We start from the raw sequence: 25,737 nt of genomic DNA on the forward strand, positions 1-25,737 counted from the left end.
GGTCTAGCAATTAGCAGCACATATTAGCACCTAATGAATGCTTGTTGATCGATTGGTGATATTCACAAGTCATAGGCTCCTACCAAAAGAGGGGCTTCAGCCATTTTTTAACAATTAACAGCATCATTGGCTAACTGATAATAATGATATTTATATAGTGCCTGCTAGATGCTGGACACTGTGTTAAGCATTTTACAAATATCTCACTTGAGCCTCATGACAATCCTGAGAAGGAGGTATTATTACGGTTCTCATTTTAAAGTTGAGGGAACTGAGATAAACAGAAATTAAGTGATTTGCCCAAGTTAACGCAGTTTAAGAAGGAATGATATTTTTTATACCCATGTTCCTGTACAAGTGTGTATGGTTACTTTATAATTCCAACTCACAGATTACAGGTTCAGCAAATTCCTCATCCTCAGAGACCCACAGTTTATGGAATCTTCTCCCTTCTACCCTATTACGATGACCCATTTTTCTGCTTTACTTCCTTCACCCAAGGGGAGAAAAAAAGTTGTTTTTGGCAAACAAACAAAATCTCAAAAATCTCTCTTGTCATAATACAATGATGTTTTCATTTAAGAGTAGTTTAAATTTAATGAAACAATTTTCACACTGTATCAGTTTGACCTTCTTCACCAACTTATTTTCCAAAGCAGCTAAGAAAAAGAAGGAAGGATTGATTTGCACTTAATCAGTCCTACCTAACTGCTGAGCAGGGATATCATCAGTCACTGCCTTTTACATGCATTCTCCAAACCTTCAAAGCCATTTATTTTTCCTTTTGACATTTATGGATTTGTAGGCCTCTAAAGACATAAAACTTGCCGCCTTGGCCCCTGTGCTGGTCTAATGAAAATGCCAGTTAATTCTGAGTGACCTTGGACAGTCATTTAACCCTATGATTCCCCCCCACCCCACCTCAGTTTCTTTTTTTTTTTGGTAAAACAAAATTGGACTAGATGATCCCTAAAAGTCTCTTCTAGACTGCAGTCTCCTAGTTCCTTCCCCTCTGTCTAGGGTGCATCCAGTTTTGTGGCTGGCTGGGTAGCAGCTTATTTTCTCTCAGTCTCTTCTGTCACTGAGGATATGTTAGGACCTCGGGGGTCTCCAGGCCGATGGATGCTGCCATTCTTTGGGCCAGGCCCTAGCTCAGCCGGAGATTCCCCCAAAGCTTTCCCAGTGCTTCCTAGAAGATCTTCCTAAGCCCTGGGGGATCTGCTTGTTGTTGATGAAGCCCTCAGAACCATGAGTCATTGCTGGGTCTGTTTTCAGATGTGGGGTGGGTGGCTTTGTCAAAGGAAATCAGCCACGGGGTTCGGTTCCAGATGGCCAGACCAGCCTTGAGGAGCCGTGGGAAGGGGGCTGGGAGGAAGGAATTTCTTTTCTTTACAACCAGGAGAGTTTGCTGAGCTAAGAAGGGGGATGTGCGAGGGGAGGGGACCCCCAAGAAGGGAATCCAAGCATCCTTAATTGCTTTAATGAGGGGATAAAATGGATCGTGCAAAATCAAGGTCGGTCTGTGGGCTGATTCCCCAGGTGGGTTTTATCATCCAAGAATCAGTACATATTCTGTGGCTCATCGATTCCAAACTCGAGACTTGCCACCCCAAACCCCTTCCTTTCGAGATGAGAAACTGCCCTCCACAGTCAGAGGTGTGAAGTGAGCCACTGCTTCCTAGCTGCAGACACCACAGGGAGGCAGCTTTGCCAGGCAGCAAATTACCCCTCTCCCCATTTTAGAATTGGAGAAACTGAGGCTCAGAAAATTGACTTGTCCAAGATCACATAGGTAGTAAGTATCAGAGCTGGGATAGGAACCGAGGCTCTGGCTTTACTCCCTTGCACCACACTGGCCCAGTTTACAGATTGCGCTTTGTTCCTTCCAATTCTCTCTCAAACAGCATTTCCTGTGAAGCAGTTAATGAGAAGCACCATTACAGTGTTAAAAAAAAAATGTTGCTGCTGCTTTTTCTCTGTTGGTATTCTGGGACTGTCTGATCACTGAGCTGTAGGGTGGGGGTGAAGGCAGAGAGGGGGAGCAGGGACAGATCCGGTCTCAGGAAAGATTTGTTGACAGTCTTGAAGTATTTTGCAAATGCATTGAGGCCGGTGGGGGGCAAAAAAACAACCAAAAAAACAAAAAACCTGAGCTGCGTTTTGCCAAGCACATTTTGCCCTTAACTTTTTAATCCTGTGTATATTTTAAGGGAAACTTAATCTGAAGAGTTTCCTCACATGTTTACTTAATTCTTGCAAACACTGTTTTTCTTAGAGGCCTGGTATCTGCTGTCCAAGAAGATTTGAGGATTTCTTTAAAAAGAAAAAAAAAGAAATAGAAAAATTTTTTCTAAAGTTTCTTTCCTCTCAGAATCCAGGAAGTTGAGTGCTTCCAAGAGTAACTAAGCTCAAACCCAGGGAAAATGTGTCAGGCAGCTTGAAACTGGACTCTGGAGGTTCTAAGATGCTGTCTGGGTGATATCAAGCATCCAGATGAAAGGAGGAAATTCAATAAAGAACAGAAATATCTCATCCACATGCTGCTAAATAAGCTGTATGTGCAGGCACTCTTTGATCACTACAGATCATTTATTCATCATTGTGTGATGGAGATACATCCTAAAGAGAAACCTGGACATTCTGGCTCTTTCCCAAACTATCTGTGTGACCTGAGACAAGTCATATCACTTATTTAAGGCTCAGCTTCCTCCTTTAGAAAATGAAGTCAGCTAGACAAGATGATCTCCAAGACTCCTTTTAACTAGTAAGATATGGTGAGTGATTCTGTGTTCCCCAAGTTTGTGGTCCTATAGCCAGAGCTGTACTCTTCTCTAAGTTGCTAGTCTTAGCACTTTTGATTTAGATAGGTCATAAGGAAAAAAAAGGGAGAGAGAGGGAGACAGAAGGCAAAACAGAGGGGGAGACAGAGAGAAAAAGAATATTCAAATGCTGATACTGTTAGGGAGAAAGGAAAAAAAAAACTATCCTAAAGGGAGTAAGAGAGGGTCACCATTAGTTTCCTGGTGAGGATCCCTCTGAAGGATCCATCATAGACCCAGTGTTACAACATAGTCAATTGTGGGTTGTTTTTTTCTAAAATGCTACTTGCTTTTCTATCTCTTTCCTTACGGTTTCTTTTTCTCTTTCTTTTTAAGGAAAAAAAAAAGATAATCAATATCTCTCACCTCTCTCCCCCAATTCTCCCTTTTCTCTAAAGGACATGAAAGCTATATCACTTTCTGCCAGTTGGAAAATGAAGCTGCCTTCACCTGTAGTGCTGACCATACCATCCGAAAGTGGGATGTGGTGACTGGACAGTGTTTGGCTGTTTACCGAGGACATACATCAATTGTAAACAGGTTTGTGTGACTGATATCGTCCCACAAAAACCGACTCCCAACAAGGGAACAAGTACAACTATCCCAAAGCCACCCATTGTGTGTATAATACTATTATGTTATATTATATTGGGCATTGGGGGAAATACACATTCAACCAACATTTAAGTACTGTGTGTGAAGGCAAAGAAAAGCAAAACATTCCCCACCCTTAGGGCGCTTACCTTCTTTTAGACAAAGAAATAGAAGACAAGGTTTCTGCCCTCAGAGAGTTTATAGAAACTATGTGGTGTCGTGGAAAGAACATTAGATTTAGCTGAGGGCCTCTGCTTTGCTACTTATTACTTGCTTGAACTCAAAATAGGCAATTCATCTTTCTGGATTTATTTCCTTATTTATAAAATGAAGGTAGAGTAAATTATTTCTAAAAGTCTTTTTCCAGCTCTAAATTCCATGAACCCACCACACTTCAATCTGGTTGGGGAGATAAGGTGAACATGTATGCAAAAATCTAATCATAATAAACTATGGTGGGGCATAGTGGGAAAATTGCTGGACCAGAAGTCATGAGACCCAGATTTGAATAGCATCTATGATGTTTGACTCACTCTTTAGTCAAGGGTAAGTCACAGTCACCTCTCTGAAACTCAATTTCTCCATCTATAAAATGGAGATAATTTTATGTACTCTACCCATCTCATAGTAGTTGTGAAGAATTTTCTAAGTCTTAAAGTATTACGAAGTAACAGAAATGACACAATAATGGGAAAGACATCCCAGGGCTGACCACCAAATACCTGGTATAGACAGTCCACACTAAAGCAGATTAGAGTGAAGGTCGCCAGGGACTGAGTGGGGTCAGTCTTATTGAATGGCTCATTTATCTGTCTGCATGAAAGCAGACTCGTTTCTTCGATTCCATGAGCCCCTTGATGTCTGATTTAGTTGTTTAAGCAGCAACAGAGCTTCTAGGTGAAGGATGGGAGAGGAACTGAAAGCCCAGCACTCCCACTGGTGGGAGCAGAATTCCAGAGGAAGTGGCTTAATTGAGAGCTGATGCTTAGCTGGGGGGTCGGAGCGGGAGGAGATCGAGGGAGGAGAAAGAAAGAGGGAAGTGGGAGTTTCTGTTCTAAAGAATGTTTTTTTTTTTTTAATTCTTAGTTCCAAAAATGGAACTAAGAATTAAAAAAAAAAATTCTTTCTCTGGTTAATTGTTGAAACTACCCCCTAACCCAAGATGTTTGAAGTTTGTTTGTTTTTTAGGGTAATCCATAAGATCTTCACCACTCGGTTAAAGTCAACAGGTACTTACTAGTTGCCAAGTAGCTTCCTAGCTCTGTGCTAGGTGCTATGAGGAGGGTGTGGAAATTCTCTAAGACTGAATTTTTGCCTTCAGAAACTTGCAGCCTAATAGTAGTAAGAGTACAGAACTTGGAATCAGGACACTTGGATACAAGTACCATCTCAGATACTTCTAGCTGTGTCTTTTCTCGTGGCCTCAGTTTCCTCAGCTGTAAAATGAAGGAGCTGGACTAAATGGTTAGTTTAATGCCAGGTTATGCCATGATTACCAACAAATCACTTAAATTCTTAGAGCCGGAGTATCTGTGAAGTAGGGACAATATGTCTCGCACCTTCTTTCCAGAATTGTTGCAAGGAGGATGCTTTATAATCTACAACACTCTATATAATTGTGAGCTATTATTTCAAAACATTTATGTTTCAGTAACAAATGAAAGGGACTGCTATAGGAATTCAGAGAAGAGAGAAGAGAAGGCTGGGAGAATCATACAACTGCCTAGAGGAGATGGTTATTGAAAGGTTATTGAAAATGGAGAAATATTAAGAAAAAAAAGTTAAGAATGAACATAATTTTTTTGTGGAACAGTGAACAGAGAAATCTAAATGAAGTAGAGTTTAGACTGGAAAACAGATATTTGCCCACTGTTTCTCAGAGGTCATTTAATCCACCTGATCTGATACAGAATCTCTACAATAACTTGGAAAAGCTTTTATTTGAAGACCCTCTTCTATAAGAGGCAGTTCATACTATTTTTTATTTTATTATCTTATCATTATTTCTTTTTTTATTCATTTTTTCTTTTTTTATAAAGCTTTTTCTTTTCAAACATATGCATAGTTTTCAACATTACCTTGTGTTCCAAATTTTTTTCCCTCCCTTCCCCTTCCCCCTCCCCTAGACATCAAGTAATCCAATATATGTTAAACATGTGCAATTATTCTATACATATTTCCACAATTATCATGCTGCACAAGAAAAATCAGATTAAAAAAGGAAAAAATGAGAAAGAAAACAAAATGCAAGTAAATGCATGCTATGTGTGTGATCCATACTCAGTTCCCACAGTCTTCTCTCTAGATGCAGATGGCTCTCTCCATCACAAGACCATTGGAACTGATCTGAATCATCTCATTGTTGAAGAGAGCCACGTCCATTCAGAATTGATCGTCCTATAGTCTTCTTGTTGCCGTGTACAATGATCTTCTGGTCTGACTCATTTCACTTAAAATCAGTTCATTTAAGTCTCTCCAGGCCTTTCTGAAATCATCTTGCTGGTCATTTCTTACAGAACAATAATTTTCCATAACATTCTTATACCATAATTTATTCAATCATTCCCCAACTGAGGGACATCCACTCAGTTTTCAGTTTCTTGCCACAACGAAAAGGGCTGCCACAAACATTTTTGCACATGTGGGTCCTTTTACAATTTTTATAATCTCTTTGATACAGACTCGTCTACTTTTTAAAAAAGATATTATAGGGCATTGCCTCTAAAGGAATCAACAATAAGTAAATGAACAAATAAATGGATTTCCTTTGTAGAAGAGACACAAGATAGTGTTAGATATGTGGAAGTTAGAAAAACACATTTGGATAGAGTTTAAGAAGGTCATATTCTCAGCTGACCAACTTTGACAATGTTGCTTCAAATGCTGGTTTTCATTTAATATGTCACAGCATGCCAATTGTTAGTTGGCCCTCTGAAAAGCAGAGCAGATAATTAGTCTCAGAAATCATCAGTTGTCGTTTTAAAGTTTTTGAAAGTGGATTTTTCTTTTTTTAAAAATGGACATGATTATGAATTAATGCTTCTGAGCTGAATCTGAATAACTGGATAATCAGATCCAAGATGGAACTGTGGAACTAATTAAGCACACACTTCAGAGCTGTTCTTAGAGCTTTTGGGGCTTCTCAAAGAGCTTCCTTCTCACCCCCCTGCATATGGCCACCATGGTTGGGAGTGAAGCCTTGTGGCCTGATTACTGAAGCCCCCAGATACAATGTGCTCACATGAAGTGAGCTGTAATGTTGGTTGTGGCTGTTACAGGTGAACTCAATCCAAGATCCTCTGAGCTTGCCTCTGGGCACACTGGAAGGAATATGTCAGATGAGAGTGGGAGCACCCGGCAGTCAATTTCTTGAGCAGTCTCTAATCTCCCTTTGGTTCTCCCTATCCGTCATCCTTTCCTCCCCACTTATCTCTTATCTGCCTATCTCAGAACACTATAGATCAGGAGTCCTCAAACTACAGCCGCGGGCCAGATGCAGCAGCTGCAGACGTTTATCCCCTTCACCCAGGGCTATGAAGTTTCTTTATTTAAAGGCCCACAAAACAAAGGTTTTGTTTTTACTATAGTCCGGCCCTCCAACAATCTGAGGGACAGTGAACCGGACCCCTATTTAAAAAGTTTGAGGACCCCTGCTATAGATTGATATCATAGATCATTAAAACAGCCTTACTACAGGTAGTTTCATTTGATGACTGACACCAAATACTCTTTTTAATTCCAGTAACTTTGAGAAAAGACTACCTGAGAAATCCGAGTCAGATGATTTTTTAAAATGTCATTTTATTATTCTAACAAGGATTTAGAACTGGAAAGGATCTCGGAAATCAGTCGGTCAACAAGCATTTATTTAGAATTTATATTCACTGGAGACATGGTGCTCACCTATAAGCCATCTATGCCCTACAATGCTCCACTCCCAGCATTCTCAAGAGTGGCTCAAACCAGATTAAAATGCAATTGGGAAATTTAACAAAATAATAAATAAATGTATATATTATATACTTGATAAAATAATACTTAATAAAAATATAATATAATATAGATGGTATATTTTAAAACTTGTTAATATGTGATCTCCAGGTTAGGGACTTTGGTTACTGTTTGAATTTGACAGCACACATTTAGTCATCAAGTCAAATCCCTTTATTTTATAAGTAAAGAAACTGAAGTCCATAGTAGCATATTCCATAATAGGAATGCCCTGTTTGTTCTGTGTTAGTGTAATCAGTGCCTAGTTTGTGAGTGAAAGACCATCTGAGTAATAAAGACTTTTGGGGGGGACTTCAACATCCCTCCTAAACTAATTCTTTCTTTTGCTTGAATTAAAATTCATTTTCCATAATCAGTCAGTCAGTAGACATATTAAGTAAGCCCTCTATGTGAGGAGTATTGTGCTAAAATCTGAGGGTACAGAAAGAGGCAAAAGACAGTTTTTGTTCTCAAGAAGCTTACAACTAAATGGTTAATTAGTACAAAAGCTAATTTTGCACATTACAAATTAGCAGGGTCTCAATAAATGTAATTTTAATGAATTGAAATTGTCCTTTGTGGAAGAGTCTAGAAGAATTAAACTCCAATCTAGCTTCAGACCCTGCCCTAGCCAAGTCACTTAATCTTTTTGTTTGCCGCAGTTTCCTTAGCTGCAAGATGGGGAGAAAATATGCATGTAATGTAAAAATTCAAAATAGCACCTACCTCTTAGGATTGTGGTGAGTATATAATGAGATAGTATTTATTAATGCATCTTGCAAACTTTAAAGCAGTATATAAATGCTAGCTTTTATTATTATTCTCACCAAATGCATATTTGTAATATTATAACATCTGTTTTTGTGCCTTTTTTCTTTACTAGACTGTAAGCTTTAATGAGCACAGGGAGCTTGTTTTATTTAGACTTTATATCTTCCACAGCACCGGGATTGTGCTTTGAACATAGTTGCTTAATAAATTTTGCCAAGATGTATTGAATCAATTGAGATGGGTTGTAGTACTTCACAGCTGCATCCTGACAACTGTTTTTAGGGGCAAGGCATTTAACTGATCTGTCTCAATTTCCTCATCTGTAAAGAGGAGATAATTATCCTAACATTCATGATATGGATTGCCATTAGGATCAAATGATAATAGAAGCAAAATGTTTGGAAAATCTTAGCATACTCTGTAAACATTAACGCTCACCATCATCATCATCACTCCACTAATCTCCTTGAAGGCTTGGTGTGCCTTCTGTATCACCAGCCTTGGGAAAGAATTCAGTAAGTCCATTATCTTCTGTCCTTACAGTAAGTTGTCTCAATAACAACACTCTCAAACACATCTTAAAAATAATAGGGAATATATAATTGAGTACATAATAAACAGTAATAGAAAGTGATACAAAAACATGACAAAGAAAGATAACAAATGCCCCACTTCTTGGTAATTGTGTTCAATCCAATTAAGTGTGTTTGTCCAGGCTGTAGGCAAGTCCCAAAAGACACAGAAATCAAAGAAGATATAAGACTTGCCCTCAAGAATCTGATGGTGACATGATACCTTTATATGTTCAAGTATGATTCAGAGCAGATTATGGAATCTGGTGTAGTATAGTGGACCACACTCTTCCCCTCCAACTAGATTTGGCATTGGAGCATCTGGGTGGAAACCTAGCTCTCCACTTACTGCCAGTTTGACGTTGGGCCAGGAGCTTTAATGCTTAAATTCCTTATCTATAAAATGAGAAGTCCTTGAGGATTTCTTCCAGTTCTAAATCTGTGATCCTAAGGGTACAAGAGTGGTCTAGATGGTCTATGAGAAATTTAAGGACAGGGAGATCACTTGATGCTCTCTTTACTTCCTGATCACCTACTCTTGGCTTCGCTGAGCTTATTTTGTGAAGTCAGTCTCTCTTCCCCCATTTCTTTCTCTCTCTCTTCCCCTCCCTTTCCTTCTTCTCTCTCTCTTTTTTTCTCTCTGTCTTCCTCCTTCTTCTTTCTCCTCCTCTCTCTCTTCCTCTCTCTTCTCCCTCCTCTCTCTCTTCCTATCTCCAAGTTTCTACTTCATTGTCTCTTCATCAGGATTCCTGGCTTCCAACATAATCCATTTACTGAAATAAAATATTGTTCTGTCTCTAAGGATAGAGAGAGAAGAAATCTTTTCATTTATTCATTAACAATTAATTCTTGATAATTATAAAATTACTGAACATTTATTTAGCAAGATATCTTGAAAGGTCTTACCTTCAGCATATGCAATGGGATTTGAGAAGGTAGTATGTCAAACTCAGTGACAGACTTGATACACCAGCCTAGCTGGGGAACTGAACTTTGAACTAGTCTTTGACGTCTAGATTTGTTGCCCATAGGATCTTGGTTGCCAAAGACTACCTCTTCAGTGGCTCCTATGACCGAACGGCCCGCTGCTGGAGTGTGGACAAGGAACGGCAAATCCAGGAGTTTCGGGGTCACCGGAATTGTGTCCTGACTTTAGCTCACTACTCCTCCAAGGACATCCCAGATGCCTCCTCAGAGCAGGGGGAGAAGGCCGGTGGGGACTTCCTGGTGACCGGCAGTACAGATGGCACAGCCAAGGTTTGGTGGGTGTCCAGTGGCTGCTGCTACCAGACCTTGAGAGGCCACACAGGAGCCGTCCTATGCCTGGCTCTGGACGAACTCAATCAGGAGCTCTTCACCGGCAGCACTGACTCCACCATTCGGACTTGGAACCTTGTGACTGGGGAACCCCTGAAGGTGTTTAAAGAGCATCAGGGATCCGTCATCTGCCTGGAGGTAAGAATCAAGCAATTTGTTTGTGAAACATGTAGAAAAAATTCTGAGATACTCTTGTGGCTTCAGGTCACTTTAAAAAGCACATACAGTCTACTGGGACAAGTATAGTTTAACTAGAGAAAACCATACAGTCTCTTCCCAAAATTCTGCATAGTGATCTGGGTCTAATCAAATATATACTTAAATAGGAAATCTTTACAATATCTCTTCTTGACAATGGGTTTTGCTTTTTTCATAGCAAAACTTTGAGGTAAATAATGCCCAAGTATTACATTTTACAGAAAGAAAACAAAGAAGGAAAATCATTGAGCTGTTAAACAAAAGATCTAAGACTCCAGCCTGATTTTCTGATTCTGAAGTTATAGAATTTTTTCCAGCTTGCCACGAGACATCTGGCTGGGCAATGGAATGACTCTGTCTACTGTGCCCCAAACGCAATGACACCCTAACTTTTGCTTGGGCTTGCTTCGTTTTATGCCAAAAAATTAGGTGTAAACCAATTCTATTTATTTAGATTTTGGAGAGGTAATTGATCCATATTTTGAATCCATTAATGAAGAAAACACTGTTTTAGCTATCTGAAGTCTTCCCCCTTTTCTGAGCCTTGATTTCCTCTCAAATAGAAAGATTAGATTAGATGTTCTCTAAAATCTCTTTTAGCCCTAAATCCCATAGTAGTCTTGGCTTTTAGTTTTGAATCACTGACAAATTAGTTGTGAGACCTTGGTCAAGTCACATAACTTTCAAAGTAGGTAGATTAGTTGACAGAGCAGCATCAAGATCTGAAGGGAGATAATTTCATGCAAAAGTTAACATTTGCTACACAAAGCAAGTGAGTCTTTTGAAAAGGTATATGATAAATCCACTTAAAAAACAAAGGCTCATTAATTCCCTTGAAATTCTTGATCTTTTGTTCTTTCAGATGAATTCTTTTATTATTTTTTCTACTCTATAAAGTAATTTCTTGGTACTGAATAAATAGATTTACCTAGGTAGGATTGTCATTTTTATTACATTAACTTGGTCTACCCATGAGCCCTTGATATTCTTTCAATTGTTTAGATCTAATTTTGTGTGACAAGTGCTTTGCAATTGTGTTCATATAGTTCTTGGGTTTATCTTGGCAGTTAGACTCCCCAATATTTTGTTTTGTCTATGGTTATTTAAAATGGAATTTCTCTTTCTATCTATCAAAGCTGTTGGGCTTTGTCAGTAATATGTAGAAATGCTGATGATGTGTGTGAGTTTATTTTATATCCTGCAACTTTGCTACAGTTGTTAATTGTTTCTACTAGTTTTTTAGTAGGTTTTCTAAAATTCTCTAATCATATTATCTGCAAAGAGTGATAATTTTGTTTCCAAATTACCTACTCTAATTCTTTAGTTTATTCTTCTCTTATTGCTAAAGCTGATATTTCTAATACAATATTTTATAGTAATAGTCCCTGATCTTATTGGGAATGCTTTTAGTTGATCCCCATTACATATAATGCTTGCTGATGGTTTTAGATAGATGCTACTAATCATTTTAAGAAAAACTCCATTTATTCCTATGCTCTCTAGTGGTTTTAATAGAAATGGGCACTGTATTTTAGCAAATGATTTTTCTGCATTTATTGATATAATCAATATGATTTCTGTTAGTTTGGTTATTGATATCGTCAATTATACTAATAGTTTTCCTGAAACTGAACTAACCTTGAATTCCTGAAATAAATCCTACTTGTATTATCTTGGTAATAAATTGCTGCAATCTCTTTGCTAAGATTTTTGTATCAATATTCATTAGGGAAATTGGTCTATAATTTTCTTTCTCTGTTTAGGTATCAACACCATATCTATGTCATAAAAAGAATTTGGTAGGATTCCTTCTTCTTCTGTTTTTTCAAAGAGTTTGTACTACATTAACTTGGCCTACCCATGATCACTTAGTATTCTTTCAATTTTTAGATCTAATTGTATTAGAGTTAATTGTTCTTTAAATGTTTGGTAGAATTCACTTGTAAATCTGGCCCTGGAGATTTTTCCTTAAGGAATTCATTAATGGCTTGTTCAATTTCTTTTTCTAAAATAGGGTTTTTAAAGTAATTTATTTTCTCCACTGTTAATCTGGACAATCTGTATTTTTGTAAGTATTTGTCCATTTCACTTAGATTATCAGATTTATTGGCATACAGTTGGGCAAAATAGCTCCTAATTATTGCTTTTAATTTCCTCTTCATTGATAGTAAGTTCACTCTTCATTTTTGATACTAATAATTTGGTTTTCTTCTTTACTTTCTAATCAGTTTATCTATTTTGTTGGTTTTTTCATAAAAACCAGCTCTTAGTTTTATTTATTAGGTTGTTAGTTTAATAGTTTTCTTCCAATTTTATTAATCTCTCCTTTTATTTTCAGAATTTCAAATTTGGTATTTAATTGGGATTTTTTAATTTGTTCCTTTCCTAGCTTCTTTAGTTGCATGCCCATTTCATTGATATTCTCTTTCTCTATTTTATTCATGTAAGCATCTAGAGATGTAAAATTTCCTGTAAGAATTGCTTTAGCTGCATTCTATAAATTTTGGTATGTTGTCTCATTATTGTCATTCTCTTAGATGAAATCATGGTTGTTGTTTTATCTACTCATTCTTTAGGATTGGATTATTTAGTTTCTAATTAATTTTTGGTCTTTTCCATGGTCTTTTATTATATGTAATTTTTGTTGCATCACGATCTGAAAAGGATGCATTTACTATTTCTGACTTTCTGCATTTATGAGGTTTTTATGGTAATATGTGGTCAATTTTTGTATAGGTGCCATGTACCAGTGAGAAAAAAGTATATTCCTTTCTATCCCCTTCAATACTTAACTTTTCTAAAATTCTGTTCACCTCCTAAACTTCTTTCTTGTTTATTTTGTTGTTAAATTTATCTGGTTGTAATATATTAAGGCTGTGATCCCTCACTAGTATGTTTTGCTCTCTAACTTCTCTAGGAATTTGGATGCTATACCATTTGCTGCGTATATGTTTAGTATTGAAATTACTTCATTATCTATGGTATCCTTTAGCAAGATGTGATTTCCTTCCTTATCTCTTCTAATTAGATCTATTTTTACTTTTGCTTGATCTAAGATCAGGATCAGTACCCCTGCTTTTTTCTTTTACTTCACCTGAAGCATAATAGATTCAACTTCAGCCTTTTAACCTTTACTCTGCATTTCTCTACATTAAATATGTTTCTTATAAACAACATATTGTAGAATTCTGGCTTTTAATGCACTCTGCTATCCATTTATGTTTTATAGGAGAGTTCATCCCATTCACATTCACAGTTAAAATTACTCTTTATTTCCCACCATTCTATTTTTCCCAAATTATACTTTTCTCTCCTTTCACCATTTTCCTCCTCACCAGTGTTTTGCTTCTAATCACCTCATTCTGTTTTCCCTTTTTTTCAACCCCACCTACTTATCCCTTTCTCCCTATACTTTTGCCCTTTCTTATATTAGTCTCCCCCTTTCTTTTGCCCATTCCCCTTCTACTTCCGTATAGGGTGAGAAAAAATTTCTATACCAACTTAAGTATATATTGTGCCTCTATGAGCCAAATTTGATGAGATTAAGGTTCAAATGATGCTCATCTCCCTCCCTTTTTTCCCTCAACTATAATAAGTCTTCTGTGCCTCTTCATGTGATGCAATTTATTTCATTTTCCCTTACCTTTACTCTTCTCCGAGTGTAATACCTTTTCCACCCCTGGTTTCTTTTTCATTATTAAAAGTCAACTTAGTATTTTAATATTTTTATTATTAAAGTCAATTTATTTTAATTTTTGTTATTTATTGTATTATATTATACTTATATTACATTATTTATTATTATGTTATATAATGTATATAATATAATAGATTAGATATTATATTTATTGTATTATATTTATTATTTTAACTATTAAGGTCAACTTGTACCTATACTCTCTAAGTATACCCCTGACAAAGATATAGTTCTTAAGAGTTACAAGTATCATCGTCCCGTATAGGGATGTAAACATTTTAACCTTTAAAAAACAGGTTTTTTTCTTTCCTTTTTACCTTCTTATGCTTCTGTCAAGTCCTGGATTTAAAGATCAAATTTTCTATTCAGCTCCGATCTTTTCATTAAAAATGAAAATCCCCTATTTCATTGAATGCCCATCTTTTACCCTGAAAGATAATGCTTAGTTTTGCTGAGTAAGTTGATTCTTAGTTGTTGCCTTCCAGAATATCATGTATCCATCCCTTTAATCCTTTAAAGTAGAAGCTGCTAGGTCCTAGGTAATCCAAATTATGGCTTCTCTATATTTGAATTGTTTCTTTCTGGCTGCTTACAGTATTTTCTCTTTGATTTGATAATTCTGGAATTTAGTTATATATAATATTCCTTGGAGTTTTCATTTTGGGGCCTCTTTCAGATTCTTCCAATTCAGATTCAGGTAGAGTCTTTCAATGACTATTTTATCTTCTGGTTCTAGGTTATCAGGGCAGTCTTATTTGATGATTTCTTTAAAGATATTGTCCAGGTTCTTTTTTCATGTGGCTTTCAGGTAGTCTAATAATTCTTAGATAGTCTCTCCTGGATCTGTTTTCCAAGTCATTTGTTTTTCCAAATGAGGTATTTTACATTTTCTTCTATTTTTTTTTAATTTTTTGGTTTTATTTGATTAATTCTTGATATCTCATTGAATCACTTCTATTTGTCCAGTTTTAATTTTTAGTGACTTATTTTCTTCAGCGACTTTTTTAAAACCTCCTTTAGTATTTGACCAATTGTACTTTTATTTATTTTCATTTCATTTTTTTTCCAAGTCAGGGAGCAAAATTTATTATAATTGTAATGTAACTTTTTTTCCAATTAAGCTGGGCTAAATTCCAAAAGAATTTAGCAAAGAGCCAAGAGCAAGAAGATAAATTTATAGGGAAAAAAGAGATCAGCTGTTTCATGTCACTGATATGCTAATTTTATGGTTTAGAGGTAGAATTAAAGGGTGGTCTTAGAAGTGGAGTTGAGGAGTGGTCTGGTACACATTTCTTTATTGTCTCAGAAGCTTTGTTATTACTAACCAACAGTAATTGACAGCCAGCATTGTTTGTGGAAGGACAGCTCCAAAAGTCCAAGTCAAGTGGCCTTAGAATTATTGCATTAGCCTCCCCAGGAGCTGCATGACATCATTCCCCCCCCTCAAGCATCAGGATCCAGATTCATTTGGGGAAAGGAATGAAGGACTCATCTCCTGGAGCTGCTTCAGACTTGACAAGGGTGGTAGAGCCAGCCCTGCCTGGTGGAGTCCAGACTGAGGAGGGGATACAGCAGTGACCAAGGGGTATTGAGTCTCAGAATTAGGTAGCCAGTGGTAATCAGGTTAAAGTACAATTGAACAATTGTACTTTTAAAGGAGTGATTTTTTTTTCATTTTTTTTTTTCCATTTCACCAATTTGATTTTTAAGGAGTTGTTCTCTTTTTCCATTTTGCTAAATTTTTAGGAGTTGTTTTCTTCAGTCAATTTCATTGTTTCCTTTTCAAAACTCTCTTGTGAAGCTCTCATTTCTTTTCCCCATTTTCCTTCTCACTCTGTTTTAAGATTCTTTTTTAACTCTTCCTTTTGAGCCTTTTGAGCTGGAGATTCCAGATCATAGCCTCTTTTGAGGCTTCACTTGGAGATGTTTTGCCTTTATTGTCCTCTTCTGGGTTTCTGTTCTTTTTTGTCTCCATAGTAGCTTTCTGTGATCAGAGGTCTTTTTGCTTTTTTGCTCATTTTAAAAATGGAGGCCTGTTCCTGGGGCACAAGAGAGAGTGTCCCAAGCTTTCCCTACAAGATGACAAAGTCTTCTCATGGTCTACACTGAGGCCAGTGGTGGTACAGCCTTTCCCACTGTGCTGGATGGGCCTGGCCAAGTTATGCTGGGGTTCACGGCTCATTATTTGCCTTCTGTAGTTACATTGGAGGTCTCGGAGTTAATATATTAATCAATTGGCTTTCTGAACCAGGATTCATCAAATCAGCCAAATCAGAGAAGCTGATGTATTTTGGTTAGATTCCGTGTGCTGAACCATGTTCCCCCCATCCAATTGAGACAGACCTTTCCTGACATCCTTCCAAGATTTTTTCTGCTGGAAAATTATTACACTCCAAATATTTGTGGGTCCTGTCATTCCATTATCCCATTCAGTGGCTCGATCCTAGTGTTGATTCTGAGGGAAGCCAAGAAGAGCTCAGGCAAAGTCCTGTCTACTCTTCACCATTTTAGCTCCCATGGTAGTGTTCTAAGAATCAGAGTCCATCGCTAACTCTGATTATCATCCAGGGAGACCTAAAACAGGAAGATGTGTTGCTGGGGATTATGTTTCTTAGTCAGACCAAATGGGAATATTGATTGACTATAGATTGTTTTGTTGTGTTAGTTCAGTCATTTCAATTATGTCTGATTCTTTGTGATCCCACTTGAGGTTTTCTTGGCAAAGTTACCAGTGGTTTGTCATCTCCTTCTCCAGCTCATTTTACAATTGAAAGTTAACCTACAAATAAAGTTAAATGACTTGGCCAACTGTAGATTGTAAGTTCCTCCAAATGCCTCTATTTGCAGATGTCATTGTGCTGATTTATGATATCATTAGTATCTTTAGGTTTGATTCAGTGAGAGACCTAACTCCTCAAAGGAGATCTACTTGATGATCCAAATAGGAAAAAAGTAGATAAAGGCTGTCTATCATCTTGATTGTTCTGTGAATTAGATGGACAGCCTATCAAGTTAATCTAGCAGTACATCTATCTTGGATAAGCACTGGAGATGGGATTGAAATTAAAGAGGAAGAGGAGGGTGAACTAGATTATCTTTGATAAATGGCCCAACACTTTTGGGGATCCTAAGTTAACTCCCTGACATAAAACTTCATCTTTTTTAACACTGACCTTCTCTCAGTGATGGCTTATGACAATGAACTATGATATACTACCAGTTATGACCTGAAGGGCACTGGAAAAAAACATGGCAAACATAAGCAGACTATTAGTTATTGTGTGTAAGAAGTGACATAAAAGCTAATCATCCAGGAAATATATGATGAGAAAGGAAGGTAGGTAGGTGAGGTATTAAGAGGACAAATGGACAACCCAAAGATTCTACCAGTACCCTATTCACAAGATGGGTTTAAAAACACACAAAAAAACCCCCAAAAGCAGCCTGGTGAATGACCAACAGAATATTGGGTGGATCCTGAATAGAAGTTTTTTTGAGAAGACTAGAGTGAGAATCAGACTGGATGAGAAGGCACGGATGGTCATGAAGGAATCCCCTCATCAGGGAGGTTATGGATCCAAGTGAAGTATTGAAGCATATGTAGGACTTATTTCAAGAGGGTGTGGAGTATCCTACGGGCCAGGTATACAGAGGACCCATCATCTCCTGGGAAATGAAGAAGGGGTTTCACAGGTCCTCCCCTAAGTCCTGGGACATTCTTGATCAATTAGGGATTTGGGCTGAACTATTATAAACTTTAATTTTTAGTTGGGTAGAAATTAAGGCATTATCATAATAGTCCAGGTAACCTGAGATGAAGAGGTAAGCAGAGATAATCCTAGAAGGGGAAAGAGAGGCATCTCTTTAGTTATGAGGAAATACAGCCTCTTCTTTCAGACATTTCATTTGCTGGCTTAGTTATTCTCTCCCTCCTATCCCAGGATTTTTAGGACTGCTCAGTAAAATGTCCTCTCTCCTTGCTGGAGGAGCCCCAATCTTTTGAAAGTAATTCCTCCAGTGATGTATAAGGGCTGTCTTTATGGTACTTCACAGAGCCATTCTTTGGAGCTGGATACTGCTTTTCCAGTGAAGGGTCAGAGACTAATCAGAGTATTTTGGGGCAGAAAACAGGAGAAAGGTAAGACTGGATTGGGGTGAGGAGGAGGAAGGGAGAGGGGAAGAGGGAGAGAGGAAAGGAGGAAAAGGGAGAGATGGAGAAAAGAGAAAAAGAAAGGGGGAGAGAGAGGGAAGGAGGGAGAGAAGAAAATAGGGGAAGAGAGAGAAGGGGGGGAGAAAAAGAGGGAGAGGGAGAGAGAGAGAGGGAAAGAGAGAGAGAGAGAGAGAGAAAGAGAGAGAGAGAGAGAGAGAGAAAGAGAGAGAGAGAGAGAGAGAATGAATGAGTCAGCAGAAACAGAAGAAAGAAAGGCAAAGAAAAAGAGAGACAAAACCAGAGAATACACAGGAATCAGAGGTGAACCTGGAATGACCCCAAACAGGAAGGACAGAGGCTCTGATTGTGGGATTTGTTTTGATTTTCATTCCTTTTGAAACTTGAAAAAACAAGCAAATAGCCCAAAGGGCACATCTTAAGGGAAGAGTGATACAAAGAGAGAAAAATGATTTAAAGGAGAACTAGGTGAAAGGGCTGGGAATAGAGCTACCCAACAAGTCTTGCTCACATTTTCCTCTCACTCCTCAGTCTCAAGTCTTTCCAGACCAACTTCTGTCAGACAGTGTTTGGGGTAGGAAGGAAGGAGGTATTGAGCCTCTGCCTTCAGGAAGTTTGCATACTAATTGAGGAAAGCAAGAGTTATATGTGGAAAATGGTGGTTTTAAAATGTAAGTAAGCAGTGACATGTTGTATTTTCCCACAGCATCCGTGAATCATTCTCTCAGCAAGTGTTTGTTAAACATCCTCTGTGCTCCCATCACTGCACTTGGCCCTGGTGGTTCAAGTATAATGAATGAAGGCGAGAGGGAGCCTCCCTTCTCACAGGTGTCTCATCCTTGTGTCCTAAACGAGCTGAATGTTTGTCACACTGAGTGGAGCTCCCCTGTCCCCAGCCTCGACCACTGCTGAGGCAGACAAGGGAGCTGCCAGGAAAGCTCAAGTTAGATCGAACACGAATGGAGCTTTGAGGAGGGGTAGGATTTATGTTGAGAAAATCCCAGTCGGGGAGAATAATATCAGAAGGGGAACGGATCGGGGCTGAGCCATGCGGTGTGTTGTGGGTAGGGCAGCAGCTGGCAGCAAGAAGCCAGATTCAGATTAGAGGGTGGGAGATAAAAGGTAATTGAGGCAGGGGGTGTTCAGCTAGATTATGTTCGGCCGGGTCTGTAGAGGTCCAGTTTGCTAGAGTAGGAAATTTGGAGCCAGTGTAGATCTGATTGTATTTCATTTAATAAGTAAATATTTTGTGCCTATATAAGGCATGAACACGAATCACAGAAGAGATGACTGTTGAGAGGATTATGGTCTTCACTAATGGAAGGAATACCCACATTACAATAACAACTTATAATAATATAACATTATTATTGTATTATTATAGCTAGAATTTATGCAGTGCTTTAAAGTTTGAAAAGAACTTTACAAATATCATTTCACGTTTATCTTTGCAACAGCCCTGGGAGATGGATGCTATTATTTTCATTTTACAAATGTAGAAACTGAGGCACAGAGATTAAGTGACTTCCAAGGGTCACATAGCTAGATTATAGATAGATTTGAACTTAGGACTTATTGATTCCCAAGTCCAGTGCTCTTAGCTGCTGTTCTACATTGTGACAAATCCCTTCAAGTATTGGGGTAGGCCCAAAATTTAGATAATTCATTATGCATGTATTTATGGAGTTTATGGTTAACTAGGTGCTTGAGCAGGACATGACCTAACCCCCTAACAAAATTCTCTTCAGGATCTAGAAAGGATACTATCAATTAATAGAAAAAAGCACCACTAATACAATAGATTCTTATTGACCCTGATTATTTGGGGTATAGAAAACATTAGATTAATATTGTCTGATCATCCATACTACATGGTATGTGCTAGGTACTCATTCTAAACTCTGGGAATACAAAACAAAGCAAACACATATAATGCTTGGATTGCCAGTTTTCAGTGTTCAGATACTTAAAGGACTCAACAATAAAACTCATTTAAATGGAAGCAGATCTCTGCTGACTGAAGATATTTCCAGTTCTTTTGCAGCCACTAAGGGCCATCACAAGGAATCTCAATCCATCAGGATTGATTGAAAACCTGTGTGCTCCCCTTCCTAGGGTAGGTCCTTTAGGGGAAAGAAGAGAAATTGATGTCTTAATATGGGACTCTGTCCCAGGTGCTGCTGGTCCTAATTGAAGAAACAAGAATAATATCCAGGAATTAATTATAGAACAGTATGAAGCTTTGTGTATTTGATATTAAATTGTGGCATAATACCACAATTTAATATTGTATTATATTAATTAGCATAGGAGTTTGGAGAAGGAGACATCATAAAACAGGCTCAAAGGAGTAAGTGAAAGTTTCTGGCGATTATTCTTGAGTGGTATGGCTGGGATGTAAGGGACTAGGGAAGAAAAATCAGGAAGGAGGCCTTGTTCAGTTAAGCTTTATCTGTGTTTAGATGTCATAGAAATCTGATGTTTTACCTCTTCTCCTTAGCAACAGTCATACCCCTAATTTTACCTCTAGTCTTGACCCAATCCATTCTTCAGCTCCCATACTTGACCTTGAAGAGAGATTCAGGAAAAGTTCATTAGGAGGCTCTTTCTTCCCTTCTCTCCTTATCTCCCTACAGGAGAACACTGGCTCCTGTGGACAAGGAAGGTGATATAAGGGATGAGAGGGTGGAAGTGTTTTAAATTGCTACCATTAGGCTTGTTGCCTGATTTCTCTTCAAGCTGCCGATCTGAGAAGCCAGCACCCAAGCTGCTGAGGGGGAGTAATTGCTCAGAAGTGTGACTTCCTCCTCTTGCTAATTTGCATGGGATTTTTATTCATGTAGCATCTGTGCTGGCTTCAGATTATGAGGACTTCCAGGGGACTAAAAGCCCTAACTATTGCAAGATAAAAATTACTCCACTCCTTCCCTAGAGGAAGGAGGCAGATGTGGTCCTGTTCCCAGTAATAATTACAACTAACCTTTATATAGCACTTAATGGTTTGCAAAGCACTTACTTGGTCCTCACAGTAGCCCTATGAGGTGAGTGTTGTTATTATTCCCATTTTATACTTAAGGAAACTGAGGCAGAGAGATATTAAGTGACCTGTCCAAGGCCACATATAAAGCTAGTCATCTGAAGCAGAATTTGAACCCTGTTCTTCAGGATTCCCAAGTCCATCACTACTTACATTTTACTCACTAAGTCCCCTAATGGCCACTACTAGAAGTTTATCTGAGGCAATCTACAACATCACTGATTTGGTCCTTGACTTCCTAATCTTTGCCTTGGAAATGACCCCAAATCAAGAAATGGCATGAGATGATGGAAAGGAAATTGGGTTTGGAGTCAAAGTATTTAAATCCTACCTAGTCAACTCACTATATTTGTGACTGGGCAAGTCACTTGCCTCTCTGGGACACTTTGCTACTTATTAAAATGAAAGATTGGATATTTCTCAAATCCCTTCAGCATCTAAATCCCAATATCCTATGGGTCTAGTCATATATCTGTCTTGATGGGGTGACTTTAGGCTAGTCACCTACATCTTTCACCAATTCCTTCATTGTAAAATGGGAATAATAATAGTACTTGCTTCATAGAGTTGTTGCAAGAATTTAATGAGATAAAATATATGGAACACTAGGAAAATTTAAAGTGCTATGTAAAGACTAGCTGTTATTATTTATATTCATCATTTCTTACAATGCAATAATACTTTTCCAGTAGATTCATCTGGTCCCTTACTTGATGAACATGTTTTGTTTCCTGTTCTTTATTACAAAAAGTGATGCTGTAACTATTTTAGTTACTATTTAATAGGGCCTTTCTTTTTGTCATTTCATTTCTCTTGTAATAAATCTAGTTTTCACGTTAATTTTGTGAAGCTGTGGTTACCTATTGAACCTAGCAATAAGATTTCTGGGTCAAAGCATAAGGATATTTCAGTATCAGTTTTAAAAATTTCTCTTTTTATTCTTAATTTAAACACACACACACACACACACACACACACCATGTACACAGTAGCATTTCTATATATATAGCATATCACAGAAGATTATATATGAAAGCATGAATCTTAACTTCATATCACTTACTTTTAAATATGTGTCTATGTGTGTGTATACACATATTTAAAATGAAATAAATTCTACATGCTACTTTCAAAATTTCCTGCTTGCCTTTGTTTCCTTTGAGGCTTCCTTCTGTTCTTTGCTATGGATTTTTAAAAATGCTTTTTGTCATCACTATTCATAAACCTTTGGGTAGCTTGGTGATGCAGTGGATGGAGCACTGAGCCTAAGGCCAAGAAGACTCATCTTTCTGAGTGTAAATCCAGCCTCAGACACTTACTAGCTGTGACCCTGAACAAGTCACTTAACCCTATTTATCTCAGTTTACTCACCTATAAAATGAGCTGAAGAAGGAAATGGCAAACAGCTCCACTATTTTGGCCAAGAAAAACTCCAAACAGGGTCACAAAAAGTCAGATATGGCTGAAATGAGTGAACAACCACAACAAATCACTAATCCCTCTTTCCCCTCCAAAACTCTTCTCCCATGTTAACTGAGGGAATTAATAAATAATATTTATATTATTTATAACAATAAATAATGCTATTTATTTATTTATAAATAATATATAAGCAGAGTAAAGCAAAATGATCCACACAATAGCCATGTCCAAAAATGTATTTCTCTCTACTTTGTTTCCATTCTCTCTCTGTTGGGAAGTAACATGCTTCATCAGCTATGTTTTCTGGAGATATGGTTGCTCGAGTCAGAGTTCTTAAATCCTTTCAAGTTCTGTTCCTGTACAGCATTATTTTCCTTTTCTAAACTCTTCTGGTTCTGTTCACTTTACTATATGTCAATTCATACTGCCCAAGATTATTTGAAATAATTTTTCACAATTTATTACATCACAATATTAATGCTAATTAATATTGTTAATATGATGATAAGAGAAAATGAATATAATTGGTCTGGGAAGCATAGCCTGAGTTGAAAGTAAGGGGTGTTTATGGAAGGAGACTGGAATAAGATTGTTTAAGCAAAATAAACCAGGGATTTAGAATTCAAATCCTAAATTAATTGGGGTCTTGAAAGAATTTGAGGGGGGAGTAATTTGAGGGGGAAGGGGTAAATAACGCAATAGAGAAAAACCCAAGCCTAACAACTGGAAACTTAAATGTAAAGGGACTAAACTCATCCATAAAACAGAAGATTGGAGAAATGGATTAGAAGACATAATCCTACAATTTTCTATGTATTAGAAACAGTATTTAACATAAAGTTATACATAGTTATACATAGTTTGAGGGCTGGAATAAAATTTATCAGGCTTCAGGCAAATCCAAAGTATTTATAAGCTCATTAGACTAAGAGGCCGATTTCTTCTTTATAGTAATTGCCTTACCTTCCTATCTTTCTAGCCTTATTTCCCACTCTACTCTCCATGAATTTGAACCTTTTATTCCAACCAAATTGATTGACTCTCTATCTCTAAAAAATTCCTTAAATTATCCTGCTTCTGTGCTTTTGCATGAACTCTTCTCTTGGCCAGCTGGAATGTTCTTATTCTATTTTCTACATGTTTGAATACTATTCCTCCCTCAAAGTCCAGGTGAGATCTTATCTTCTTCATGAAGTTTTTTTTTCTTTGTTCCTTTTTAAATAATAGCTTTTTATTTTTCAAAATACACGCAAAGATAGTTTTCAACATTAATCCTTGCAAAGCCTTATATTCTAAATTTTTCTCCTTCCCTTCCCCCCTCTCCTAGACAACAAGTAATCCAGTATGTGCAATTCTCGTGAAATTTTTCTTGACCATACCATTGGGAAACGATCTTGGTGTTCTGAAAGCTCTTTGTATGTAGTCTTTTCATCCAGCACTCTCACTCATGAGTCTTTGGACTAGCTTAAGAGCTGTTGTGATCAATGACTTCAGTCATGGCAGCAAACCTTAAAAACCACACAAGTGAACATAGCAACCAGAAATCGAAATAGATGGCTTGGTGATTGGACTGCTAAATCTGGATTCAGGAAAATCTGAATTAAAATTTGACTTTAGAAATTTACTACATATGTCCTGGGCCAAATCATTTAATCTCTGTTTACCCCAATTTCCAAATCTATAAAATGGGGATAATAATAATACCTTCCTCCCAGGATGATTGTAAAGCTTAATGAAATAAAAACCATAATATACTTAGAACAGTGCCTGGCACAGCTCTTAATAAATGCTTGCTTTCTTCCCTCTTCCACAGCTCATTGTCATCTCTTGCCCTTGTTTTAATATTTAATGGTGATTTTGCTCCATTTAGAAAAAGATATTGGCTTTCTCAAATTACTAATAGTCCCAAAGAAGTTGGAAGAGGTAGGTCAGAAAGTAGTCAGTGTGGGGCTGTTATTATTAATTATTATTAGTATGTACCCTGGCAAAAGTTTACACTGAAATATAAACTGAAAACTTCTTGCTTTATGAAAGGTCTCCAGTTCCCTTAGGGTATTTGAAATAAATTTAATTAATTTTTTGGAACTTCTTTTTAATTTTAGAAATGTATCAGTGGCAAGGAGCAAAGTCTATTTGGAATGAAGCAAAGTACATATAAAAATCATAGCCATCATGTTCATTTGGGCTGTTTTCTTTTAGTTTATCCCATCGCACCCACTCATCCAGCTTGGAGACAAAAAAGAGTGTTTGTAGACTGACGGCTGAAGGAGAAACAGCTGTTTGTCTGCGGTTTTCCATTCAGATCAACTTGGGGTGTTTGTTGGAATCCAAGATTGCATATTTAGATAAAGGGACAACTATGTTGGGGATTTTTTTCTGGAGAAGTTATATTAACACCATGTTAAGGTCATTACTGTCCAACTAAAGTTGGACAATTCTATTTTGTTTCTTCCTGCTGTCCCCAGCATATTGCATGTACAGTGCTGCTTGAATACGTAGCCTTTAAAGACTGAAATAATATGGGATTATTTATGAAGTAACTTCAGCAGAACTATCTTCGGGTGCCCTCCCTTATACCCAGTATTTTACATTTGAGAGACTATTCCAAGGAGGGGGAGACTTGATTAGGCTCTCCTGTCTGTTTTCCAACATTAAACAGGTAAGGCTCTTTAAATGTGGTAAACATTACCCCTGAGTCACTAAAAAGGGAAAGCAAAACCCAGTGCACAATTTTCACACGTTCTGGTGAGATTTATTGAAGGATATGAGTTATGGTAAAAGTGAATTAGGGCTGGGCAAATCTTGGTTGGATGATGAATACAGGAAATGTGAGAGCTGGCAATAACTCTCTCAGGTGGAACTTTGGAACCAAAGGAAAGGCAAACTCTTGGAGGCTTGCAAAGTCTCTTCTGGTTCTTGGCTAATTTCTCTCATGCTGATTCAAGTTAACAGAACTGTGTGAAGGAGTCAGAATAAGTCTTTAATGGGAATGTGGCTTGAGACTGGATTATTGCTACAAATGTAACTTAAAAACCTCTACTTTTGAAATTAGTCCTTATTAATAGTGACTTGACCCTTCAACTATTCCTTGAATACTTAACAGTTCTAATTGGTTAAGCTTGAACTTCAGATAGTCTTTTCTGAAGGCTACA

The 25,737-nt window shown here is 37.5% G+C and overlaps 1 protein-coding gene across 3 annotated transcripts in view; it reads left to right on the top strand.

Moving 5' to 3' along the window:
• The window catches only part of WDR86 (WD repeat domain 86), a 48,746-nt gene that overhangs the window by 7,696 nt on the left and 15,313 nt on the right, over positions 1 to 25,737 (top strand). For all 3 annotated transcript variants that reach the window (XM_052001008.1, XM_052001010.1, XM_052001009.1), the window contains exons 3-4: positions 3,218 to 3,359; positions 9,778 to 10,201. In XM_052001008.1, coding sequence (XP_051856968.1) covers positions 3,218 to 3,359; positions 9,778 to 10,201 — 566 coding nt within the window. The remainder of the gene's footprint in view (positions 1 to 3,217; positions 3,360 to 9,777; positions 10,202 to 25,737) is intronic.

The sequence above is a fragment of the Antechinus flavipes genome, chromosome 5, assembly GCF_016432865.1.
Source record: "Antechinus flavipes isolate AdamAnt ecotype Samford, QLD, Australia chromosome 5, AdamAnt_v2, whole genome shotgun sequence".
In the NCBI taxonomy this organism is placed as follows: domain Eukaryota; kingdom Metazoa; phylum Chordata; class Mammalia; order Dasyuromorphia; family Dasyuridae; genus Antechinus; species Antechinus flavipes.